The 27,825-nt window shown below is 36.5% G+C and overlaps 2 protein-coding genes and 1 pseudogene across 4 annotated transcripts; 1 reads left to right on the top strand and 2 right to left on the bottom strand.

Moving 5' to 3' along the window:
- Positions 1–422: 422 nt before the first annotated feature.
- Positions 423–13,141, top strand: LOC107485185 (regulatory-associated protein of TOR 1-like; annotated as a pseudogene).
- Positions 13,142–13,882: 741 nt separating this feature from the next.
- Positions 13,883–18,867, bottom strand: LOC107485181 (TOM1-like protein 6). Of its 3 annotated transcripts, none has more exons than XM_052260901.1 (10): positions 18,610–18,867; positions 18,339–18,508; positions 17,611–17,689; positions 17,409–17,507; positions 16,830–16,943; positions 16,327–16,490; positions 16,122–16,203; positions 15,956–16,041; positions 15,507–15,842; positions 13,883–15,278 (listed from the first exon to the last, which is right to left on the bottom strand). In XM_052260901.1, exons 2-10 carry the CDS (start codon positions 18,455–18,457, stop codon positions 14,123–14,125), a joined length of 2,235 nt encoding a protein of 744 aa, XP_052116861.1. In that variant the 5' UTR covers positions 18,458–18,508; positions 18,610–18,867; the 3' UTR covers positions 13,883–14,122. The 3 variants fall into 3 exon arrangements, with proteins under 3 accessions (XP_052116861.1, XP_052116860.1, XP_015961185.1); XM_052260900.1 differs by having other exon boundaries at positions 18,605–18,866; XM_016105699.3 differs by lacking the exon at positions 18,610–18,867 and having other exon boundaries at positions 18,339–18,530.
- Positions 18,868–26,447: 7,580 nt separating this feature from the next.
- Positions 26,448–27,539, bottom strand: LOC107485169 (uncharacterized). The gene has a single exon (XM_016105687.1). It carries the CDS (start codon positions 27,537–27,539, stop codon positions 26,448–26,450), a length of 1,092 nt encoding a protein of 363 aa, XP_015961173.1.
- Positions 27,540–27,825: the final 286 nt, after the last annotated feature.

Raw genomic sequence — 27,825 nt, 5'->3', positions numbered from 1 at the left:
ATTTTTTTCGCTTTATCCACTTTCCTTTTCTTTTTTCTCCCAGACTTAAATGATCCAAATTCCAAAGTTTTTTTTTTCCTAACCATTTGCGTTGGTTTTCGATTGACAATTACCAATTTACCATTACCAATTTACTATTACCGTTCCCCTGTTCGTGAGAGCCAGAAACAAAGAAAAGAGTGCCGCCACTGTTTTATGTTATTGCTTCCCTCCGCTAACACAACCCCACAGCATCACCTTCATCGTCACCATCCCAACCATCATCATCGTCATCTTAGTCATCTTCTTCTTCTTTTTCTTTTTCATATTCTTCTTATTATTTCTATTCAGCTCAAAAACCCTGGGGTTTGTTTGTTTCTTTATTCCCCTCTTCGGATCCCTTCATTTTCACACTGAAACGAAATGAATGATCGCTTCTGAGCTCTCTCGAGATTTGGATGGCATTGGGAGATTCAATGGCCTCTCGCTTTTCCCAATCCCCCGAGTGGCCCCGTCCTACTCCTCCCCAACCACCTCGCGGACGATTGCGCCGCCTCCTCTTCATCCGTCGCCGCCGCTGCCGCATACGAAGACACCGATTTCGCTTCTCAGCGTAGGGATTCCGAGTCGGGAACTGCTACTGCCACCACCAGCACCAGTGCCAGCTACGGCGGTAACGCCTCTGCCACTAGCTTGGCGTACTTGCCGCAGACTGTCGTCCTCTGCGAGCTCCGGCATGAGGCCTTTGAGACTGCCGTCCCCGTTGGACCGTCGGAGAGTGGCCTTGTGTCCAAATGGCGGCCCAAAGACAGAGTAAGCTTGCATTTTCTTTAATTTTAAATTTGGAGTTCAGTATGCAGTGGTTGCAAATTGCAATTTGTTGTTGTTCCTTTGATTTGTGTTCTTTTTTCGTTGTTTTCTGCGTTATGCTGTGGTGGATTGGCGATTTAACAATTTGACAATGATAATTTGGATATGAATGAAAGTAGTGTTAATTTAGGGTCACGTGCAATATGTATTAGAAAGTTCGAAGTTTTTTCCTTTCTTAGGCGGATGGTATTTGTGTGGATGTAATAGACTTTGTGAATCTATGCGATTTTTGTCAAAGAAGTGTTTGGATCATCTAAGGTGCAAAAAGTGAAGTTCAAAGTGGCATATATAAATAGAGCTCTAGAGCTTTGTACCTTTTTGTTTTTAAAATTTAAATATATGAATGGTTATCAACTTCTTGTTTTATTCTCTAGAGTGTGTGATAGTTTGGTGGATTTCGAATTAAAATGATCTGGCAAATGATGATAATACTAAGAACGCAATATGTGTATTAACGAAGCTTCACTAACTAACTCTGTATGAACATCGTAGTGGCACTTCTGGTGTTCCTATTTTACCGAACCTAGATTTGGTAAATCTGTCTGGAATTGCATGATTGAAGCAATTTTTCTCAGCCGAGGCAATGTGAAAATGGTTTCCTTTTATTTCTTTAGGGATCATAATTCTTTCTATGGCATTGAGAAAATGAGAAAATGACTGAATGCCAGTATCTGGATTATTTCTCTGGAGCACAATTCACACACTTTTAATGATAGAATTTCAAGGGGATTTGTTGTATTGGATAGAATTTGTCATCATGCATCTATATGGTGTAAAGCATATGGTCTCTTCAGATGACTTGCCCTCTCAGGCATGTTGAGAGATTGGAAAGGCACAGTTCACTAATTTGTCTTTCTTTGTTTCCTTTTGATACGGAGGATGTCTTTGCCTCCAATTCTTCGTATCTTCTCTTTCTTATCTTAATGAAATTCTTTTATTTTTTAAATAAAAAAAGAACATAAAAAAGAAAGTAGTAGTCAACTTTTCAACAGAAGTTTCTTTTTCTTGGTCTTGTTTTATCCTTGGTTTCTGCACTGATATTTAACTTGTTTCTCCTTGTAATTAGAATAAAGTTTCTTCTAGAGTGTCTCCCTGCTTCTGAATGATGTTGACATGTCATATTTTATGTTTCAATGTGACGCATGCTTTTTATTTAAGTCCTAATTTTGTGGTGCAGATGAAGACTGGATGTGTAGCTCTAGTATTATGTTTAAACATTAGTGTTGATCCACCAGATGTAATAAAGATATCCCCGTGTGCCAGAATGGAGTGCTGGATAGGTCTCTGTCTTGTTGCCTCCTCTTTGATCTCATTTGCTACAAAAAATTGTCTTCCAGGGTTTGCAAATTTTCGTGCTCTAAATAACTTCCTGCTTTTGATATTTTTGGCTTTTTTTTTGTAATTTTATTTTCAGTTGACGTTGGGAAGTAGCTGTTAGTCCCTTCAAAGTAATGTTATACACTTATATTATGTCCTGAAATGTTACTTGTTTCTTGAAGTTCGAAATTTCTAATTGCTGATACGTCCCAACTGCAAACCAATGTAAATGTAGTTCGGGTGATAAAGCAGATTCTTATGTACTCTGCACTTATTTCCTATGGATTGACTCAATAATTCATACTTGTAACTATTTTATTCAACTTCTGGTATCACACTTTCTGATGCCCCGCATAAAAATTAAGTTAGTTGCAGCTCTCTTAACGAGACAGATAAATTCCTTAAGCTGGACATTTTCTGAATGTTTGCCTTTCTGATTTCAACAGATCCTTTTTCTATGGCACCGCAAAAGGCATTGGAGTCAATTGGAAAAAATTTGAGCAGCCAATATGAAAGATGGCAACCAAAGGTTGAATATCTTAATCTTGTCATCCTCACACTATCTTTTTTGGAATTGATTTTTAGTTAACCTTGTGGGCATGCTAACAGGCCCGCTACAAGTATCAACTTGATCCTATAGTGGATGAGGTGAAGAAGCTTTGCACTTCATGTCGTAGATATGCAAAGTCAGAAAGAGTTTTATTTCATTACAATGGGCATGGTGTGCCAAAGCCAACTGCTAACGGTGAAATTTGGGTCTTCAATAAGGTGATCTTCCATTTAGTTCTTAAAGTCAGCTATTCATGTGATAAATCAAATATAATTGGTTTATATATAGAAATAATATACGATAAGGTATTAGGTTTCATTTGATCTATGTAGCCAACACCACACGGTAGGACAAGGCTTAGTTGTTGGTATTATTATTGTGGGTTTTAAGTAGAAGAAAAAGAAGAGAGAATAGAAAGGATGTGAACATGAAATGTATTGATATGATATTAAAATAAGCAAGATGCTAATCCTAATCAAATAAGGAATTAATCATGAAATAAAGGTAAATATGAGATTGTAGGAGGTCATTGCTAATATTCTTTGATAATTTCTAGCACTCCTCAAACTAAAGTTCATTAAGCTTTAAGATTGTTACAATTTGACCCTTAATGATATAAAATATGATGGAGAATAGGCCGAGTTGTTGAAGATGAAATGAGGCTAGTTGGGACTGCCAAAAGACAATATGTTGATGAGAGGTTGCTGGTGTGATGACATGAAAACTTTAAGGACCAATAGGACTGACAATATAGTTAGCCGAAAACAATCAAGAGGTTTAATCATGAAACACCTTTGGATGTGCAGAACTAGTCACAAACAAATAAAAAACCACTGGTCTTTGAAAACGGGGTTGAAAATGGTAACATGAAAACCAATCACTGGAGCAGCATCCAGATTGAAGACAGATCTAGGAGGATGAGGCTCGTTCAACGACGCAAGTGTTGTTCTAAGGTTATGCAGGATGCGCTGCCATGGTTGGCCGAAGCATCACGGTTGGAGAACATGACGGAATGCTTGTAACATTTGTGTAATGTGTAGAGACCAAACAAAGATATGATTTTCCTGGAAAGGGGTCATGCAAGAGGTGGTTTTGTTGGTGAGATTGGCCGTTGGAAACGTCGTAGAAGTTAGCGAATGATTGTGAAAGTGGCTGTGGAGAAAAGTTGGTAGTGAATAGTAGTTCTTTATTATAGAAGGAATAACAATTCTCCTATGAAAAATTAAAAGTTTTAAGTATCTTGGGTGTATCATACAGGATAATGGAGAGGTTGAACACGATGTAAATCATAGGATCTAAGCAGGTTGGTCAAAATGGCGGAGTGTGTTTGGTTTCATATGTGACAAAAAAGTACCTTTAAAACTTAAAGGTAAATTTTATCGCAGTGCTATCAGACCGGCTATGCTTTATGGTACAGAGTGTTGGGCGACCAAAGGAGAGCACGAACATAAGTTAAGTGTAGCAGAGATGAAGATGTTGAGATGTATGAGTGGTCATACGCGATTGGTTAGAATAAGGAACGAAGAATAAGAGAGAGTTTGAGTAGCACCTATTGTGGAAAAGATGGTAGAATTGCATCTTAGGTAGTTTGAACATGTAAGAAGAAGACCGACAAAGCACCCAGTCAGGAGGGTAGATGAGATGGAAGATGGACAAGGGGTGAAAGGTAAAGGAAGATCTTGAAAGACTATCCACGAGGTGGTCAAACGAGATCTACATATAAACAACATGATATATGATAGAGCTAAATAATGTCGTTTGATGCGTTTAGTCGACCCCACCTAGTGGGACAGCTTTGTTGTTGTTGTTGTTGTTGTGCCTATGATAGCCATAGCTCTCGGCAGGATGTATTCAAGCCCATGACTAGACATTTGGAGCATAAATTTTATAGGACTAGATATCTGTTGGTGACTCATTATTCATTAACAACCATAGGATAGGCTTTTATACTATATTTACAGTGTGGGTATTAGATAGGAGATACAAGAGTGAAGATATGTTTTTTTTTTTTTGGGTGTGTTATATCCTACAAGAGGTAAGACACTGTTCCTAACTATAGTAATAGGGGAACCCTAATTCTAATCAAATAAGGAAATAATCATGAAATAAAGGTAAGTATGAATATCAAATCATAACTGTTGATATCTACAGATTATATTTTGTTTGTTTCTAACAAATTTCAATCTTTGTACTAATGCATCTTAGTTTTCTAAGATAATTTGACAAAAAGAACATAACTGAGGGGTAGGAAGAGATGTGAGTAATATAGGCGGCAATAATTATCAATTTATCAGCAAGATCAATTTTACTCTAATAATTTGCCAAACAGGACCCAATTTTTTATCTATCAGAGAATGTTGATTAGCTTAACTCCCTGACTGCTATACTATAGGTTTAAAATGGTTAAATTGGTCCTAACGGGATCTAAATTATTATTTGTCAGAGAATATTGATTAGCTTAATTCCCTGACTGCTATATGTAGGTTCAAAAGAGTTAAAAAGCCTTTAATATACTATTGAATCATAGTAATGAAAGAACTTCATGACATTCTTATTCTCATTGTTAATCAAAATATTGCAGAGTTATACACAGTATATCCCTTTACCCATCAGTGACCTTGATTCCTGGCTGAAGACCCCATCAATTTATGTTTTTGATTGCTCTGCTGCTGGGATGATAGTTAATCCCTTCATTGAGGTATTTACATTGCACTTAAAATGATGTTTATTAGTTACGGTATAAAGTAAGGTGCCAATATAAGGAAAATTATTTGACATTTTGTAATCTGGACTGCCAAATTGTGGATGCTGAACTTCTTGTTTGTAAGCTACATGAATGGAGTGCTTCTAATTCCTCTGGATCCACATGGGATTGCATTCTGCTTGCAGCATGTGAATCGCATGAGACTTTGCCTCAAAGTGCAGAGTTCCCAGCTGATGTGTTTACATCTTGCCTTACAACACCTATAAGATGGCATTACGATGGTGAAGCTTCTCTCAATTCCTGCTTAGTTTTTCATCTTTAAATTGTTTGATATTTAAGATATAGTGTATAGTGTATAGTATATATGTAAACACATTATGCATGGACTTTTAAATAATAGATTGGTTTGCCTAATCTTTCTAGTTAGTACACCTCCCATATTGATCCCTCCTTCATTCCCTTACTAACCTACTGTGTACATTTTTATAGTTGCTTTATGGATGTTTCATGGTTGCACAGTCATTGTTGTCATTTTCTTTAATTGAAAAAGAATACATTGTTATTATTAACTTTTTAAAAAACATGATTGATTACTCGATGGTATTTTTGCCGGTGAACTGATTACCTGATGCCGGACTACATGTTTACTGCAGCCATGGTGTTAGAAAGTGACCATTGTGATAAATATGGTTTCCTTTTTCCCTGTTGATTTTATGTTTGATTCTGCTTCCTTATAGTAAAAGTCTTTATGTCGCATTATTTCTGAGCGGTGATAAGTGTATATTTCTTAGTAAACTGGCCATTAGTAATTTCTGTGATGTACCTTGTTCCAGGTTTCGCACACGTTCATTATTTCGTGGATCACTTGATTATTCACTTATAGATCAGATCCCTGGCCGTCCCAATGACTGAAAGACACTTATAGGTGAATTGAATTGGATCTTTACGGCTGTAACTGGCACAATTGCCTGGAATGTTCTTTCTCATGGTAGGTTACTGGACTTAAAATTGCTGAGCTGTATCTTTTTGATTCGTTTAGCAAGCAAATTTATTTGGTATCAATTAAATGATGTTTGATTTTATGCTACAGATCTTTTTCAAAGACTGTTTAGACAGGATTTGCTTGTTGCAAGTCTCTTTCGAAATTTTCTACTTGCTGAGAGAATTATGCGATCTGCAAATTGTTCTCTTGTGTCTCACCCAAATTTGCCCCCAACCCATCAACATCATATGTGGTATTGTTGGTGATTATTATTATGATTTTAAAATAGGTGGTAACTACATCTATTATCAATTGGTGTTGTTTTCCTACACTGCAGGGATGCATGGGACATGGCCGCTGAGCTCTGCCTTTCGCAACTTTCCTCGTTAGTTGGCAATCCTAATGCTGAATTCCAGGTATGCAGGTCTTTTCTTATATGGCTAATACGAAGTTTCTTTAAGAAATTGTTTATAATAAAGGAATTGGTTCTGGTATTGTGGTTTGAAAATCATTGTTAATAATACACTGATACTAAAGATTATGTATAAGAGGAGCTTACCTGTGAAGCATGTTGTTGTACTTTTTCAGCCCAGCACATTTTTCAGTGAGCAGTTGACAGCATTTGAGGTATGGCTTGACCATGGTTCTGAACATAAGAAACCACCAGAGCAGTTGCCTGTAGTTGTTCAGGTGTGTCACATGTCTCGATTTTTGTTACAATTGGAACCATCAGATTGGTTCCTGATACTTTTGTTATATAGGTTGCATGATTTTTGCAAATCAGCTGTCAGGCCCTGTTCCTTAAGTGGGTTGTGGTGGGGTTAAACATTAAGCTACTTACTGGTAATTCCAATGCAAACAACATATGATCATTCTAGGCTTTGATTCTGCCATTGGAAATTCGATGTCAATTATCAAATATATGTGGATAGAACTTAAGTGCTCTTTGTTGATAGTGTTCAGTGGTCATTCTTTTTCTTTAAGTAGCTATGTTCTGTTTTCAGGTTTTACTTAGTCAAAGCCATCGATTTCGTGCCTTAGTACTCCTTGGAAGGTTCCTTGATATGGGGCCATGGGCTGTAGATCTGGTAATGTTTTTCTCAATTCATCAGCTCTTATTGCAGTTGTCCCTATTTCTAAAACAAATATCATATTCTGACATATCAATTTTGTTATATGAAGGCATTGTCTGTTGGAATATTTCCTTATGTTTTAAAGCTGTTACAAACAACAACACCAGAACTACGCCAGATTCTTGTATTCATATGGACAAAGATTCTGGCACTTGACAATGTACTTTTGGAGGAGATGGGTTGTCATCTTCAAGTGAATGCCATTTTTTTTTAAAATTATTTTTATCCCAAAAATATACACTTCCTCTGTTATGCATGAGTTGGTAGACGAGTTTCGCTTATTACGTCACTTCTGTTGAAATTTAGGGCTGTTGATGTTTGACCACTTGCACTGTAGTTATTGTGGTATATAAACAATGTTATTTTTATGTACTTATTGCCTTAGATATGGCTCTAGACAAAAGTAGAAGATAATGAAAAGGATGGAGGTCATAACTATTTTATTAAGTTTCTTGATAGCATTGAAGCATATCCAGAGCAACGTGCGATGGCTGCTTTTGTTTTGGCTGTTATTGTGGACGGTCATCGACGGGGTCAAGAAGCTTGTATTGAAGCTGGCTTGATCCATGTCTGCTTAGAGCATCTTCAGAGTTCTTCATCTCCTAATGATTCACAAACTGAACCCCTTCTCCTTCAGTGGCTTTGCCTGTGTTTGGGGAAACTGTGGGAAGACTTTACGGAGGCACAGACAATGGGTTTGCTGCATGGTGCTACTATTGTATTTGCTCCTCTACTGTCTGAACCCCAGCCAGAGGTCTACTACCGTCTGTTAGCTCTGTTTCTATTTATGGGATGACTATATCTTTGTATATTTTAATTAAATAACCAAGTCATGGTTTTCTCTTGTTCCTCAGGTTAGGGCATCTGCTGTTTTTGCACTTGGCACCCTTCTCAATGTCGGATTTGATTCATGTAGGGGTGTTAGGGGTGTTGTAGGAGATGGAGAATGTGATGATGATGACAAATTTAGGGCTGAAGTTAGTATAGTGAAGAGTCTGTTGAGTGTTGCATCAGATGGGAGTCCATTGGTGAGGGCAGAGGTAGCTGCGGGTAGGTGAATAAACATCTGAATTCACGTTGATATTTCAAACAAATTCCTGGAATTTCATCTGCCCCCACCCCAAACACGCACACAAAAAAGGGGAAAAAATAAAAGAAATCAATATATATAGTTGGGTCAGTCAAGATATCTAACTTTTTGTTTTTTTGCTCTCTCAACTGTCAGCATTAGCTCGCTTCGCATTTGGCCATAACAAGCACCTGAAATCTATTGCTGCTGCATACTGGAAACCACAGACTAATTCTTTCCTGAATTCGATACCTTCATTGGCCAACATAAAAGATTCAATTGGTGGATATCCTACCCAGAACCAACATATGCCTCGTGGAAGTATTGTTTCATCTCAAATTGGTCCTTTGAGGGTTGGAAATGATAATTCTTCAGTGGTTCGAGATGGGCGTGGCTTTTCTAGCAGTCCTCTCGCTGGTTCTGGAATAATGCATGGGTCCCCATTGTCTGATGATTCATCTCATCATTCTGATTCAGGAATACTGAATGATGGTTTTAGCAATGGAGTTGTTAACCATGGTGGCCAAAAACCCTTGGACAATGCATTGTATTCACAATGTGTTAATGCTATGTGTACCTTAGCAAAAGATCCATCTCCGCAGATTGCAAACCTTGGTCGACGGGTACTTTCCATAAAGGTATTGAACAAGTGGTAGCAAAGCCATTTAAGTCTACTGGTGAAGCTACAGGATTGGCTCGTTACTCCTCTTGGTTTGATATGAATGGAGGTAATCTTCCTTTCTGTTTAATTTGATTATTAATGTTAATCATGTAGGTTAATTGTAAAAGCATTTCAGTAATGTTCACCAATTTGAATCTTGTGATAATTCCCACTAAAGTACGTTTCGACTTGTTTGTTTATTATTGAATGCATCTTTGGCAGGTCGCTCACCTCTAACCTTCAGAACTCCTCCAGTTAGCCCACCTCGTCTAAATTACTTATCAGGAATCCGTAGAGTATGTTCATTGGAATTTAGGCCCCATCTGATGAATTCTCCAGACTCAGGTTTAGCTGATCCTCTTTTAGATTCTGGTGGGGCTACTGGTACATCGGATCGCAGCTTTCTGCCACAGTCAATTATATATAATTGGAGTTGTGGGCACTTCTCCAAACCGCTGTTAATGGCTGGGGATGACAGTGAAGCCATAATAGCTGGGTGAGAAAAGAGAGAAAAATTTGCATTGGAGCACATCACAAAATGCCAGCACTCTGGTTTGTTCTCTTTCTTCCGATTATTTATTTATTTTATTATAATTTTCTTTTGGTACACGTTCTTCATATATTCTGGTTAAGAACTTTGTGACATTTTATGTTTTCAGCTGTTAGCAGGCTAACAAATCCAATAGCTAAATGGGACACAAGAGGCACACAAATGGTGTTGATGCAACCTTTTTCTCCTGTTGTGATAGCTGCTGATGAGAATGAACGAATTAGGTATGCGGAGTATATTAGTACCGTTATTAGTTAAGTGGAGAGTAATAAGGGTATTAAGAAGCTGGGGATGACTTTAGATGAGCAAGATGGATGTTTCTGCATAGGAAATGTTGGGAGTTAGGTTAATTGATTTACAGGACTAAGGATTGTAGCACTAGGAAGTTGGTAAGAGTAAATATTTCCAGATATCTGTTTAGCTTTATGGCGGGTGGACCTCATAAAGACCAACTGACGTTTATAAATAGAGACTTGGGCAACTAAACAACAAAGTGTTAACATTATTTTACAGGCATTAAGAGTATTTTAGTTTGTTTGTCAGCACTCAGGACAGAATATTTATGTGGTTTTCATGATTTTTTTGTTAGTCATCATATTATGAAAATTTGAATTTTATTTTTGACTTTCTGTTTTTGTTTTTGGTTTATTTCACAGAATATGGAACCACGAAGAGGCAACACTACTAAACAGTTTTGACAACCATGACTTTCCAGACAAGGGAATCTCTAAGCTCTGCCTAATGAATGAGCTGGATGATAGCTTACTTCTTCCTGCTTCATGTAATTTTCTCTACAGTTTGCCATGATACCTTCTTTCTCAAATTATTGGCAGAATATTAAATTTTAGGTAAATCTCATGACAGCTGATGGAAACATTCGGATCTGGAAGGATTATACTCTGAAAGGCAAACAGAAACTTGTAACTGCATTCTCTTCAATTCATGGTCATAAACCTGGTGTCAGGACTGTCAATGCAGTTGTTGATTGGCAACAACAGAGTGGTTATCTGGTATATTCTTTGATCATCACTGTCCTGAAATAATTCTTCCAAGTTCTTTTATCTTGTGATGTCAGTTATATCCATTGATGTACATTTTTACCAGTATGCATCGGGTGAGATATCATCTATTATGGCCTGGGATCTTCATAAAGAACAGCTTGTTAATCCTATACCTTCATCATCGGATTGCAGTATCTCAGCATTGGTAAGCCTCATTCAGTGCATAGTTTAGTTTGCCTTGGTAACTATTTAGTTGTCAAGTTAGTTTTGGCATGCCAACTAAGCCCGTGGATTATCCTATTAAGGAATTACCAAGTGTTATTCTGGGGTAAAACTTTCCATTATGTTGGGAATGACAATTATATGTTTTGAACTCTGCTCATTATTTTTTATTTTTTTCCTGGTAACAACGATCCAATATATGTACCGCTGTTATTCCAAAAAATATTGTTTTTTTTTAACTAGGCCTTGTTCAAATTACCTTTATGCAGTTGACCTCATGTTTATTGTCTCTATAGTTGAATTCTCCCGATCTCTGATGTTATACTTCTGCCTTTGCATGCATGGCGAACTGGCTATTATGGATCACAGTTACGAACTGATTGTCTCGGTGATCATTTTTTCATTAGACATTTCTGACTTTTGGGAGTGGATTTAATGGTATGTTTAATGATGATGGTCTATGAAAAACTAATAACCTTGGAATTTTTGTTATATGCTCTCAGATAGTTTATTAATTATTATATATTTTTCATTCTCTAGCTGTTTATGGTTTTAGAGGTGGCTTAGAAAGATCTGAGTTGAATGCTTATATATAAATTGCTCAGTTGGCTTTGCGTCTGGTTCTTTGAACTTTTTGATGGGATTTGCCTTCCCGATTGTATTTGTTTTATCCATTCTATTGATAGAGATGATGTAGATATGAGCTCCTTAAAAATGATTTTCTCTCTGATATATGTATTATTACTTATATTTCAGGCTGCATCTCAAGTTCATGGGGGACAGTTGGCGGCTGGTTTTGTAGATGGTTCTGTTAGACTTTATGACATCAGGACACCTGAAATGTATGCATCTCCGGTGAATTTATTCCAAGTTTTGATCTGCTTAGTTGATGAAATTGAATTGAGCAACATTGTCATTTATCAGCTATATAATCACTGCAATCTTGTATAAATCTGACTATGGTTACTGTTTTTCTAACTATGGCTGCTGACAATGTTGCTTCTTAGGCTTATCTGTGGATTACGGCCACATACACAGAGAGTAGAAAAGGTGGTGGGGATTGGCTTTCAACCTGGACTAGACCCAGGAAAGGTAAGATGATCTTTACTAATTTTTGCTTTCTTTTTCATATAATATCCGTCTTGGTAGGAATTCAATAACAATCTATGGATTTGATATGAAAAGGATGATGAAAGTATACTGTATTTGTGTTCCTCTTTAGATTGTTAGTGCTTCTCAGGCAGGAGATATTCAATTCCTTGATATAAGAAATCATAGAAGCGCCTATCTTACCATTGAAGCTCACCAGGGCTCACTCACAGCTTTAGCTGTACATAGACACGCTCCAATCATTGCCAGTGGCTCAGCCAAGCAACTTATTAAAGTTTTCAGCCTTGAAGGAGATCAACTAGGCACTATTCGATACTATCCTACCCTTATGGCTCAGAAAATTGGGTCTGTCAGCTGCATTAATTTCCACCCATACCAAGTCTTGCTTGCTGCTGGTGCTGCAGTTCATTGGTTGTCTCCAGCTCAGAAGAGTGCATGATACATGTCTAAGGAAAGCCATGCTTATTTCTTGCTGTTGGATGATCATGCAATACCTCGACCAATGAGATAGTTTGGACTTTGGTGGTTGGGTAATTAAAACCTGTTAACTATGCTTCATTGCCGCTGTGAATAAATCTGAAACATACTGGTAAGGTGAATTTCTGCTGAATTGCTGGTAGTGTATGCAACTCATTCATTAGCCTCCATGTTAGAAGGGCTGCACCTGACTGGGAGTGATCATGCGTATTTATTGGAGGCTTTGTCAAATAATATGATCTTCGTAAATGTGTGTAAATAATTTTGTTTATTATTATTTTCCATTCCAATGTTGTGTTATATCCCAATCCGCCTTTAATTTGTAAATTTGTTAGCAGAATATGTAATTTAGTTTGCTGTGGGTGGTGTGACTGCTGAGAGCTGAGGCATATTCACTCATATAATCTTCGAAGTGGGGGAAACCTTGCCATGGTGTAATTTCATTCAAGTTTGAGCCAGTGTGCTGTTTTAGTACGAGACTAAAATTTCATAATTTTTAGCTCCCGTGTTGGCATCTTCTAGTACCCAAAATCTCACTGTTTACACTGCATAGAGAATCGATAGTCTAATTTAATTTTTATCTAGTAACATTACGGTATGGCTATAAGTAATCTAATAGCATGTCATTACACAATAGATTATAGATTTTTGTTTATTGTTTTGTAACCAAATCAGCTTACCAACCAACGAGTCAAATGTGTCAAATTTCATTTCAGTTTAAGCTTTTAAAGATCAACTTACTGAGGTGTTAATGATCGAGTTTGAATTGATACAATAGTAGAGTTAGCCTTCACTTGGTTGTTGTTAATTGGTTCATGGTGACCTACCATTGACCGTTGTGGTGGCTTTAGTTGTGTAGCCAGTTATTGGAGCTACCTGGGTCCGTGTCAGCTGACAGACGATACATGACATGGAATTGCACAATGGCAAGTCGCAACTTGTCAAGGGTAGCCTCTGCCTGTGTCTAAAAAAGTAACCTTAGCTGAAGTGGTGGGTTTGACATAGCAATGGTGAGCTTCAAGCACTCGTACAGTGTATCAGGACGGCACCGTTGAATGATTTGTTGCTTATTCAAAATGCTGCGTAGCAATTCTAACGAAAGTTAGAAAAATAAACACGTACAACAGTTAGCTTTGTGTATAGAAAGAATTAGCATCTGTTCAAAACACCCAAAAAGAATTCAATACATTTGAGATTGAAATTAAGGTGAATGCTCTCAATATGCACAAATGTTAAAAATTTCCGTGCCAATTATAGTGGTCAAAGATCAATAAATCTTAAAAATGAAACCACTACCAGAAAGAAATCTTTTATCAAAGAATGCTCCGGAGTCTATCGTCTGAGGGAACACTCAAAACTAATGACTTTATGATCTACTCATAAGTAGGAAACTGCAGCTGAATCAATCTAAATAACTTACATAACCTTAAAATAAATAGAAAAAAAAAACAGGTATAAACCATATCAACATTGCATGCTTTTTACAATAATAGAACTTCACTTGCGCCCTCCAACCATGCCAGGTCCCATTGTACCTGACATGCCGGACGACGTTCCACTACCAGCCATCTTCACCCTTCCATCTGTGTTTCCAAAAACATTCAAATCTTCAAATAGTCTGTAAGATGGAATAAAGGGCCGTTGTCCGCTGCCGGTACTGCCTGGGCTCCTTTGGCCGAAATTTGCCCCCACAGCAGATCCAGCACCATTGGAAGGAAATGTAAAAGGCCCTGTTGTGTTGGCTTGAGGATTGGATAACGAATTGGTAGGAGATAAATGGTTTTGATAGTTGGGATAACCCGGTGTTGAGGCCCATGGTGGTGGAGGGTAACTTCCCGGGTACTGAATCTGATGATTTTGAAATCGTTGCTGCTGTGGTGGAGCTTGAAAGTGCTGTGGTGGAGATTGTAACTGTGGTTGGGGTGGGGATCGGAGCTGACCCTGGAAATGTTGGGGTTGGGGTTGGGCCTGGAAATGTTGGGGTTGGGGTTGCAAATGTGCGTGTGAGGGTTGATACTGTGGTGAAACGCTATATTGAGGATGCTGGGACTGCAACGGTGGCTGAGTTTGTTGTTGGAATGGTTGTGATTGCTGGAACTCAGTTTGTCGATTATTAAGTGATTGTTCGGATTCATACGAGGGTGGGGTCTGCAAAGGTGGCTGATTTTGTTGTTGGAACGGTTGTGATTGCTGAAACTGAGCTGGTTGATTATGCAGTGATTGTTCGGATTCATACGAGGGTGGGGTCGCAGACTGGGAGCGGGACTGAGATTGGGGTTGATACATCTGTTGCTGTGACTGGACTTGAGGTTCCGACGGCGATTGAGGCCTAGCCCATGGCGCGACATAACTGTTGTATTGCTTATTCCCGGGATATGTTTGGGGAGCATTAGAATACCCCTCTGTTGTGGATGGATTAGCTGCTTGATGCATTCCTTCGACAGAGGTCGCTGATGACGTATAATTTTCCTGTGGAGTTGATGGTGTGAGGGACAAAGTGAGGCTCAGCAAGTCAATAATGTCCTGATCCTTTCCAGTACTAACTGGTGCAGGTGGATCGGGAAGAGCTAATGCATTGGATGGGACAGTAGTTGAGGAATCTGCCACATGTGACGTCACGCTCATTGACGCTGCCGACTGTGTCTTAGAATGTCTGCATTAGTGATAAAAATTTCATGCTGAATCAATAATTGGTTTAAAAAATGGAACCAATTCATTGATCCTGAATTGTTCCAGGGCACCATAGACCAAAATGCATGTCCAAGATTATATAACACTCATGCTTCCTATTTTCACATCACAATTGCAACAGGGAAGAAAATTGACTTTCCAAAACCCATGCCAATTAAAATATAAATCCAAATGATTAGTCCTAGCTGACCTTCGAGCTAGCTGTGCAAATTCATCTTCTTCCTCTTCATCACTCAATCCCGAAGTTTGAGAATAGAGAGGGGCTGGTGGGCTAGCTTTAGGCGTTGAAATAGACTCTACGGGACTGCGGCTGGGGCTCTTCATGTCAGTCTCATGGCTGGGGCTCCGCACATCAGTTTGATTGAAATTTGAGTTAGCTTCATCTGGCAGAACTTCACCTGGTGGAGTGCTGGAACCTGCACGTTGAATTGGAAGGGGATTCCCTGTAGCAATTGCATCATGTTTTGCAAGCAAACTCTGAATACTATCATTTAGTTCAAGGCCTCGTCCAAGAAGCTCCTCATCCCTGAAAGAAAACTAGGATTATTCCACGCATCTTGTGGACATGCAGAGTTCATAAAGCAGTCGACAGGTGTTGGGGTCTGTGTGACATGTTATAACCAGTCTATAGGAACTAACCCAGTTGTTGTTAGCATCTGCATCAATTTTTTCTGGTTGGTGCGACAGCGATCAACAAGATCAACAATTACTTCGTCTTTTACAGCCTGCTAAGCATAAAACAAAATAAATTTAGCTTACTGTGGCCTGAGATAATTCAGCAAGACCAAGATATCATCCAACGTACCGTACGGTCACTAGGATTCACAGCTTGAAGCATGTCACTCAACAGGTCCATAACATGGCGCATAGATTCCAAGCTTGACAAACTATGAATTATAAAAAAAAAATAAAAGAAGACAAGGAAAAAGGAGAGATATTTTAGTTTACACAAATCTGGTGACAGGTCAGCACCAGCGGTTGGCAACATAGTGAAAAAATTGAAATTTCACCTCAAACTTTCTATCTCTGTTGCCATTGTTTCGTCAAGTGTTTTTGAAGAACCGCTTGGCATCCCATATCCAGCATGCATACTTCCTGAAGCTTGATGGGTAGGAGGTGGAGTAAATATTGGAGACGCATCTAAAGAACGCTTTGGAAACACTACTCCCGTTCGCTGCCATTTATAAAGTCCAAGAGAGTGTGATGGATATGATATAAAGGTCATTCCATTATTAATTAAATGTACCTTTGGCAGTTGGCCTTACATATATCAATGCCATCTACATTTGAAATGTAAATTGATTGCATCAAAGGGAATAATAATAGGTTTAGCAAGGGGAACAATTCATGCTAAGCTTTGTAAAAGTTATATAACCCAACCATGAAATAGAAGAGAGGAAATACCCCAAAATGTCAAGTTAATATCAATTTTCGGTCTAGCATTCAGCTCTGCATGTACAACTATAACAAGGCACGATAAGACTTTTTCAAGAAACTCTGTTGATATACTTACCTTCAATTCCTCATATGCCCAATAGTACTGAGGATACTTTCCACCAGGCCCGCCAAATGCCTCTTGCCATGAGTCCAGCAATACTAAAATTTTATCCCTCACTTGCATATGTGCCTAAATTATCATCAAATGAATTTCAAATTAGACAAGATTAACCACAGTTAAACAGCATTAATTCAAGTTGCCTCCAAGATGTTGATTGATTGGATATATCATCCTACATCCAAATAGCATCAATACTAAGATTGTTTCGATAGGTGTACATCATCTATGTTTTGGTCGATCAATTAATCCAAAGAGCAAAACCTGAACAATAGGAGCTTTTTACTTTGCTATGAAAGACGACCAGAAATATTAATATTTGAGCCAATAAGACAAGAAAGAGAAGTGAATTAAGTTGATGTCAAATTATTTGGCAACTGAATCAAACTACATCATATTGATGGATCAATTTTACTAATAGACCACTAGTTCATAGCAATAAATACACACTCACCAAGGGTCAATAATGCACTAGTGAAATCACATATGCAACTTAAATAAGAATGATTCTCAAGTTTCTATCTGACACCACCTTACCTTCTTCCTTACAATTTTGATCATCTCATCCAATATGTTCCTCTCAGCAATTTGAAAGTGGACCTGATCACCACAATTCTTCACCATTGTCTCCAAAAGCTAGAAGAAAGAAAATCAGAAACCATAAATCAAGCTCCAAAACAAATAAATTTGACATCAGGTACAACAGAATACAGAAACAATCAAGTTGAACTTTTGGTACCGTGAGAGCTAGTAATTGAACTTTAGTGCTCTTATGTTGTATTCTCTTTTTCACAGCTTTAACCACATCTTTAGGCTGCCTGAGAAATTAAGCATGTGAGCTCATCAATGATTCAGCAAACAATACAAATGTTTTTTCTTCACAAAGACTAATATGGTGGAAGGAGATAAATACAGGAAGGCGGGATAGGGAGAAAGAAGCAATTTGACAAATTAGCTTGGAAATTCATCCACAAACCAGAAAGGAAATTAAGGTTACAAATTATTGTTGCATTTTGAGAACAACTAAAAGGAAACAAAATAGAAGTAATCATAATATTTTTGTTTTTGGGAAAAAAAAAGGGATAAAAAGGAAGAGAAAAAGAAAGAAGAAATCAAAGAACAACAATATGCTTCATGTCCCAGATAATTCAACTAACCAAATTTTCACATCAACATGAACAAAATCACCCAAAACACCAAATTTATTTATTTATCTTTTTGGGGATGAAAAAGATATGCAATTTTTACACTCAATATTTCATCTCAACATAAAACACAAACACAAGCATGAAACACAAAAAAGGATATAAATCATTAGCATGTGGCAGATGATCAAGGTCAACACCTAAAAATAATAAAAAAAATATAGAAACAAGAAACAAAATGATAAATTATATATATAAAAGGCTCAAAATTGACATGCTATCTTTCTCCCCTTTTCCCCTCTTTCTTATCCTTGAAGATTACCAATGATTAGAATTAATGGAGTCACAAATTTCGATGTTCATGGTCCAATCAGGGCCCATAAGAAGATCGCTGGTCGCCTTCTCAACTGCGACAGTAGCTGAAGAAGAAGAAGAAGCCATGGTGTTTTTCTTCTCTTCACCCTTCCTTTGATTCACTCTCTCTATGAAAACCTTCAGAGAGCAGCAAATGATTCTTCATCAAGAACCAAAAATCATAAAACGTAAAAAAACAAAAGTTTACGGTAAAATCGTTCAGAGAAACCACACCTCACCGAAATTGTTTAGAAGAGAGGGAAAAGTTCACGAAACCCTAGCGCAATTCATGAATGAAACCAATCGGAAAAAGCAGAAAATAATAATCTGGAAAAGTCGTCGCTTGTTTTCTCAAATAACGCAGGTTTTTTCTCTCGGCTAAAAAGGAAGCAAATTCGCGAATTTTCTCATTTCCATGCTTTTTTTTTTCATTAATTAATTAATATTAATTTTCCTTCTCTGTAGAAATATTTTCCCGGAAAATTCGTAATTTTCTTCTTTTCGTTCTCTCTCTGTTTCTTTTCACTAATCGAAGGGTGTGGGAATTTTTGAGCGGTGGTGTTCAACTTTGAAAGTAAACCCACGCGTGGTTCTATGTTGTGTTAAGACACGCGCGCCAACGTGGCAGATAATTATTAAAAGTGAGAAATGGAATTTGCGCATTGCCCTTTTTCTCCTTCATCATCACTCAACAACTCAACTCGTATCTTAGCACGGTGATGACGATGCTATCACCCATATAAAGATTCTCACATTTTTAATGATAAAATTGAATAAACCACATTTTTGGTATTACAAAATTTTGTTCTCGATATAAGGATTTCTAAGAAAAAATAACATTATCATCTAAAGAAAAATGATCAGACAAAATCTAATATATAAAGTTTTTCTTGTAAGTATATTTTAGAATATATATTTTTATTTGATAATTTTATATTAAGTAAATATTTTTGACAATTTATTTTTTAGATAAGTGAAGCAAGAATGAGAATTATCAATTTTTTGGCATAAAAAAAAGAAAAGAAAAGATGCAAGCATTTACAAGATAACAAAAGATCGAAAAAGAAATATGTGTTGCAAAATAAAAGATATATAAAATAAAGTTGTATAAATAGAAGATTCTAGTATTAAAATAATTAGCTCAATATAATTTATATATATATAATAAATATATAAAGATAGAAAGGAGTATAAAAAGTAAAGAGAGAGAGAATAGCATTTGTTTTTATTATTTCTATGTGTATAAAGGGAGAGAGAATAATATTTAGTTGTTGTTATTGTGTGTTCAGGGCTTAAGCCTCTCTCTATTTATACACATATGGAACACATTTTTCCACAGCTCATTTATTGAAGAACAAACAATTTTTTCATTGAAAAACTGAGCCGCCCATATATTAATGGGCATCCAACTCAGCTTCTTATCACAACACTCCCCTTGGATGTCCATTTAGGATTATTGCCTCATTAAAACCTTACTAAAGGAAAATCCTGTGGGAAAAACCTTAGTGAAGGAAAAAGAGTACAATATCCTTTGTGATGGGGACTGCCTCGTTAAAAACCTTGTCAAGAAAAACCCAATGGGAAAAAAAAACTTGACCAAGGAAAAAAGAGTACAGTCTCCCCCTCATGCCGACATCATTTAATGTCTCGAAATCGACGCATTCCAATCTTATGTACCAATCTTTCAAATGAGGATTTTGGGAGTGACTTTGTAAATAAATCTGCCAGATTGTCACTTGAGCGGATCTGTTGGACATCAATTATCCCTTGATTTTGAAGATCATGAGTGAAGAAGAATTTGGGAGAAATATGCTTTGTTCTATCACCTTTGATGTATCCACTCTTAAGTTGAGCAATGCATGCTGTATTATCTTCAAACAGGATAGTTGGAGCTATCTTATGATCAATCAGTCCACATGATGACAGAATATATTGAATCAGACTCCTCAGCCAAAAACACTCGCGACTAGCTTCATGAATTGCCAAGATTTCAACATGATTAGAGGAGGTTGCTACTATCGTCTGTTTCGTGGACCTCCATGATATAGCTGTTCCACCATATGTAAACAGATATCCTGTTTGAGATCTCCCTTTATGTGGATCAGACAAGTATCCGGCATCTGCATAGTCAACTAGTTGTGACTTGGATCCATAGGAATAAAACAATCCCATATCAACCGTTCCATGAAGATATCGAAAAATTTGTTTGATTCCACTCCAACGTCTTCTGGTTGGAGAGGAACTATACCTTGCTAGTAAATTCACCGCGAATGATATGTCAGGTCGCGTATTATTAGCAAGATACATTAGCGCACCAATGGCACTAAGATATGGTACTTCAGGATCAAGGATATCTTCATTTTCTTCTTTAGGGCGGAATTGATCCTTTTTCACATCCAAAGATCTTACGGTCATTGGAGTACTCAAGGAATGTGACTTATCCATATAAAATCTTTTTAAGATCTTTTCTGTGTATGTTGTTTGATGAATAAAGATCCCATCTTTTATATGCTCGATCTGCAGGCCGAGACAAAATTTAGTTTTTCCAAGATCTTTCATCTCAAACTCTTCTTTTAGAGTTTTTATAATTTTATTGGAATCTCTTCAGGAGTCCCAATGATATTTAAATCATCAACGTACACAGTAATTATAACGAATCCAGATGCATATTTCTTTATAAAAACACATGGACAGATATCATCATTCTTAAATCCGTTTTTGGCCAGATACTCAATAAGACGATTATACCACATTCGTCCAGATTGCTTTAGACCATATAAAGATCTTTGCAATTTGACTGAGTATAACCCTTGCGAATATTCATTGGATGGTTTAGATATTTTTAGTCCTTCAGGGACTTTCATATAGATATCCCAATCTAATGAGCAGTATAAATAGGCTGTTACCACATCCATTAAATGCATATGCAGTTTATGATATGCAGATAAACTGATCAAATAACGCAATGTTATCGCATCCACTACAGGGGAATATGTTTCTTCATAATCTATACCGGGCCTTTGTGAAAAACCTTGTGCCACAAGTCAGGCTTTATAGCGCACAATTTCATTTTTCTCATTTCGTTTTCTCACAAATACCCACTTATATCCAACCGGTTTTACATCTTCAGGTGTACGGACTACAGGTCCAAAGACTTCACGTTTTGCAAGTGAGTCTAATTCAGCCTTCATGGCTTATTTCCATTTTGGCCAATCATTCCTTTGTCGACATTCTTCGACTGATCTTGGTTCAAGATCTTTACTTTCATGCATGATATTTAATGCCACATTATATGCAAATATTTCATTGACAATTGTCTTATTTCGGTCCCATCTCTCTCCTGTAAAGACATAATTTATCGAGATCTCGTCATTTTCACAATTTTCAGGTACCTGAACGTCTTCTGGCGTTATATCAGAATTTTGGACAACTACAGGTGTCTCTACTATGTCTTTTTCAACAGGAATATTATTTACCTCTTTTCTCTTTCGAGAATTTTTGTCTTTGGAACCGACAGGCCTGCCACGCTTCTAGCGTGAATTTGCTTCAGTGGCTACTTGTCCTACTGGGACATCAATTCGAATTGGGGCATTTTCCGCTGGTATATAAGATTTAGTTATCCTCTTTGTATCGGAAAATGCATCAGGCAACGAATTGGGGCATTTTTCCCCTGGTTAATGTTATTAGGTTCAATTCAAATAATCTATGCAGCTTCAACATCTCTTGGTCAACGTAATTTAAAGAAAAGAATAGCTTATGCAAATTGTATACCACTTAATTACCTTATTTCCTCGATGAGGAAATAAGAATATTAAGGAACCCCCGGCTATTGGTAAAAGTACAACTATTGTTAACCAAGGAAAATAATTCGTGATAAAAATAAGATACACTTGGGCTAGAAAAATCCGCGCTCAAAATAGAAAGATATTTCTATTATCTTTCTATTTTGACCGCGGGTTTTTCTAGCCCAAGTGTATCTGCATCAACGATGATGCATTCCAATTAAGTTCCTTTTCAGGAAGCTTATTCTCTCCTCCTAATGTTGGAAATTTTGATTCATCAAAATGACAATCTGCAAACCGGGCTTTAAATACATCTCCAGTTTGTATCTCAAGATACCTCACTATAGAGGGAGAATCATATCCAACATATATCCCCAATTTTTTTTGGGGTCCCATTTTGGTGCGATTAGTTGGTGCAATGGGAACATATATCGCACACCCAAATATTTTTAAATGGGAAATATTTGGCTGCTGGCCAAAAGCTAATTGCATAGGAGAGAATTGATGGTAACTCGTTGGCCTCAAACGAATAAGTGCTGCGGCATGTAAAACAGCATGCCCCCAAACCGAGGTTGGGAGATTTGTTCTCATAAGCAAAGGTCTAGCAATCAATTGGAGGCGTTTAATAAGTGATTCTGCTAACCCATTTTGTATGTGAACATAAGCTACTGGATGTTCAACACTTATTCCATTAGCCATACAATAAGCATCAAAAGCTTGGGAAGTAAATTCACCAGCATTATCAAGACGAATTGCTTTGATTGGATTTTCTGGAAATTGTGCTTTTAATCGAATAATTTGAGCCAGTAATCTCGCAAACGCCAGGTTGCGAGAAGATAATAAGCACACATGTGACCATCTCGAAGATGCGTCTATTAGGACCATAAAATATCTAAAAGATCCACATGGTGGATGAATAGGTCCACATATATCACCTTGAATCCTTTCTAGGAATTCAGGGGACTCAAATCCAATCTTTACTACTGATGGCCTTAAAATTAACTTTCCCTGAGAACATGCAGCACAACAAAATTCACTAGTTTTAAGAATCTTCTGGTTCTTTAGTGAATGTTCATGAGAGTTTTCAATAATTCTCCTTATCATGGTTGTTCCCGGATGACCCAATCTATGATGCCAAGTTATGAACTCATTTGAGCTAGTAAACTTCTGGTTTACAATGGCATGTGATTCAATTGCACTAATCTTAGTATAATACAACCCATATGAAGGTGAGGATAATTTTTCTAATATAACTTTCTTATTTGAATCATGAGTTGTGATACATAAATACTCATGATTTTCCTCATTTATCGTCTCAACATGATATCCATTTCGGCGAATATCTTTGAAACTCAACAAGTTCCTCAGAGACTTGGTAGATAATAGTGCATTATTTGTTATAAATTTTGTTCCTCCAGGAAACAAAATTATAGCTCTTCCGGAGCCTTCTATCACATTGCCTGAGCCAATAATAGTATTAACATATTCCTCTTTTGGTACAAGATGGGTAAAATATATATCACTTTTGAGAATAATGTGCGAACTTGCACTATCCGCAAGGCATACATCTTCATTACATATCCTTGCCATTCTCTTCAAAAACAAATAATAACAAAATGAGTAGTATGCACAGTTAAATTGAATACTTGATCAGAATTATTTTTCTAAGAAACATTGTACATTAAATAATGTCATATACTAAAATTTTATTTTAAAATTTGACACATTTAATAATTTCAAAATTCATAAACATTAATATTTCATTATTTATGTACATTACATTTGAAACTTAAATACATAGAAAATAAAACTTAACAATAAGTTCTTTACATTATTCATAGATACTTCACAATCCCACATATTAAACTATTCCATCATTAATCAAATGACCAATATTTCCTTCAGGATCCTCAAAGAAATCAGATACATCATAATGAGTGGTGGAATTTTCAGCATCATTTGAAACAAAATTCGACTCTTTTCCCTTGTCGTCCTTTTTCAAAAATGCCTGGTAAAGATCGACTAGGTGCCTCGGGGTACGACAGGTACGTGACCAATAGCCCTTTCCACCACAACGGAAACACTTATCCTCTGTTGATTTATTCTGCCCGATATTTCTTTCTTTATCCCACTTCTAGTGAGATCCTCTCTTTTGAATATAATTCTTTTTTCTTCCATAATTTTTCTTATTATTAAAACCTTGTCATTTACCTCTTCTGGGGTAATTTGCCATATTTACTTCAGGAAATGGGGCAGCGCCAGCTGGACGCGCTTCATGATTTTTCAATAACAACTCATTGTTGCGTTCAGCAACAAGAAGGCAAGAAATTAACTCAGAATATTTTTTAAACCCTTTCTCTCGATACTACTGCTGCAGGAGCACATTCGAGGCATGGAAGGTTGAGAAAGTTTTCACCAACATATCATGATCAGTTATTTTTTCCCCACACAATTTCATTCGTGAGGTGATTCGAAACATTGCAGAATTATATTCATTTATAGATTTAAAATCTTGTAAACGCAAATGCGTCCATTCATATCGGGCTTGAGGAAGTATTACCGTTTTCTGATGATTATACCTTTCTTCAAGGTCTTTCCAAAGATCTGCAGGATCTTTTAATGTGAGATATTCATTTTTCAACCCTTCGTCAAGATGACGATGAAGGAAAATCATGGCTTTAGCTTTATCCTTTTGGAATGCATTATTTTCAGCCTTAATGGTATCTCCAAGATCCATTGAATCAAGATGGATTTCAGCATCTAATATCCATGATAAATAATTGTTTCCAGATATATCAAGAGCATTGAATTCAAGATGAGAGAGCTTCGACATAATAAAAATATTACCTGAGTCTTCCTAAAGATTTGATCAGAGTCTCGTGCTGATAACGTGTTGTAAAACAACTAAATAAATAAGAAAGATGTAAATATAAAATATGTAAACAGAAGACTCTAGCATTAATATAATTAGCTCAATAATGATTTATATATATACATTAATATTATATGTTGTAATATGTATATATATGTAAATATAGAAAGAAGCATTAAAAGTAAAGAGAGAGAGAATTGCATTATAAAAAAGAGAAAAAATTTTATTGTTTTTGTTGTTTTTCTCTTGAGGCTTTAGCCTCTTATTTATAGATACAAAAGATCAAACATTCAAAACTTCATTTAATTCGTTCTGGCTTGGAGCTTCGAAATTTTTTATATTTAATAAGAAGTATTTAATATAATATCTACTTAAAATATATTTTTATATAAGTATATAATATATACATATATAAGGTGTGGGTTGGTCGAGTAAAATGAATATTCTGGCCTATACAAAAATTCTATCCACTATAAATTGGAGTTGGCAATCCTATCCAATCAAATTAAATCGAATTAATTATCTGTGAGTATGATGCATATTGCTACCCCTAACAAAAAATGAAAAAAAAAAGTACTTTTATGAATTATTTAATAATAAATATATGAATCTTTTATGTTTGCGTTGGACAGAGAGAAGTTAAAGGGAGATTTTGACGAATTTAAGATTTTAAAGTTAAAGAGACCTTAATATATGAAAAATGGTAGAATAGTAGCACGTAAGATTAAAGTTTGGGAATATTAATGAAGAAAAGATGTATATTAACTAACTAAATTTTTAACAAATTGAAAAAGAGTATTTTAGTTGTTATCTACGTAAATAAGGAAGATATATAAAATTGTAAAAATTACTTAAATTAAGTTTATAATTTTTACTATAAAGCCGTGAAAAATAATGATCAAATGAAAGTTAAGAGACCCAAGTTTTGAAAGATTAATTTAGTTATATATTAGATAGATCTATCACAGAGGGCAGAGGCTACATATATGTTAAGAAAAATAATAGAAAAATATCAGAATAATAAAAAAATCTACATATAATATTTATTGATTTGAAAAATACATTTAATATGATATAAAGAGAGCATTTGTAAAAGATTTTGGAAAAAAAAAACATAAATTGCTTACGTTTTGTAATTAAGTAAGAGTAAAGCTAGAAAACCAAAAGCATATCAGTCAAAATCCAATCAAATATCTTTGGATGAATTTAAAATTTTTATGAGTTAATATATATGGATGTTTCTTTTATTAAGTATCAGAATGTTTCTTTTTCATATTAAATGAATGTTTTTTTTTTGAAATAAAGGGAGCTCAACACAACAGGGTGGAGCAATACAAGGAGCTACAAGTTCATGAAAATAGGACAACCAACTCTTAGGTAACTTATGAAAACAAACCACCTCCTAGTTAACTTTGACATGGTATCAACAACCAAAGGGTTCACCTCCAATCCATTCCTCAGCAGAAGCAAAAGACTTGTTTACAATTTCCCGCAATGTGGATGCTTTATTGCGAAACAGCCTGCCATTCCTTTCTATCCAGATTGTCCAGACAATAGCAGAGAACCCAATGAACCACCTCTTTCTCTCGACCTTCCATACTGCCATGTTCGTCCAGCTTTCGAAGTGGGCTTTGAGAGTACCGGGCGAGCACCAACTCCTACCAAACGCATGCAACCAGGCACACCACACTTGCCATGTGATATCACACCCAAGAAACAAATGGAATACAGTTTCCTCAGCTTTAGAACAAAGTACACAAAGCCTGTCATTCTGGTCAAGAACACGTAATCTACACAGACGATCCTTGGTATTCACCCTTCCAACCAACACAAACCAAGACAAGAGCTCAATCCTTGGAGGGACGAGTCCTTTCCATATGGCGCGCGTGAAGCTATAGCTAGTGATTTCATCCGGAAGAACTTCCACCTGCATCGTCTGTACAAAGGAGTTCATTGAATAAGCACCTGTTTTATCAAATTTCCAAATCACAGTATCCTCTCTTTCATTTGTAGGCTTGGCTAGCTGCAAGGTCTCATGAAGTTGTCTTACCAGATCCAGCTCCCACTGAAACAACTCCCGCCTCCATTGGAAGCTCCAGATCCATTCTAATCCATCCCAAAACCCACAGTCCCCTACAACAGCGCCGTGAAGGTTTGAAACCGAGAAAAGCCGAGGAAACTTATCTTTCAATGCCCCATTAGGCAACCAGCTATCCTCCCAGAATCGGATCGTTCTACCATTCCCAAGCTCCATAGACAATCCACTTATCATCTTTTCTCTCAAACGCGGCTCGCAGACTTGTAGCTGACAGATATCCTTCCAAGGACCTCCTCGAGTGGGGACAGGCTGGTCTCGAATCATCACCGCAGGATCCATATTGGCGCAGGAGCAAACCACTTTCTTCCATAAGGGGCAGTCTTCTCTTGAGAATCTCCACCACCACTTGAACAATAATGCTGTATTCCGGATAACGGCATCCCCAACCCCAAGTCCGCCTTCCTTCTTCGGAGCCATAATTACTTCCCATTTTAAATGAATGTTTTTTTATATATTTTTCGAATTTTTTTGTATTGTAAATATGAATGTCTCTATTTCTTTAAGAATTTTATATTTTTTTAAATTTTATAGATATTTAATTATTTTTGTTAAAATATAATTATATGTTTCTTTTATTAAGTATTAGGATATTTTTTTCATATTAAATAAATATTTTTTTTATATTTCTATAATTGTTCAAGGGCTTTTTTTAGCTAAGATCAAGTATGTAGTTTATCAAATCGGCACCTAATATCCCAAAATA

This window comes from Arachis duranensis, chromosome 4, assembly GCF_000817695.3.
Source record: "Arachis duranensis cultivar V14167 chromosome 4, aradu.V14167.gnm2.J7QH, whole genome shotgun sequence".
Taxonomy (NCBI): Eukaryota; Viridiplantae; Streptophyta; class Magnoliopsida; order Fabales; family Fabaceae; genus Arachis; species Arachis duranensis.
This window is presented reverse-complemented; position numbering and strand designations above follow the sequence as displayed.

Coding starts and splice junctions, on each gene's coding strand:
- LOC107485181 (XM_052260901.1), bottom strand. CDS start 18,457: ATGGCTTCTTCTTCTTCTTCAGCTACTGTCGCAGTTGAGAAGGCGACC. Junction 17,508..17,610: donor TTCAATTACTAGCTCTCACG/GTACCAAAAGTT, acceptor TCTTTCTTCTAG/CTTTTGGAGACAATGGTGAA. Junction 16,204..16,326: donor ACAGAGATAGAAAGTTTGAG/GTGAAATTTCAA, acceptor TATAATTCATAG/TTTGTCAAGCTTGGAATCTA.
- LOC107485169 (XM_016105687.1), bottom strand. CDS start 27,539: ATGGCTCCGAAGAAGGAAGGCGGACTTGGGGTTGGGGATGCCGTTATC.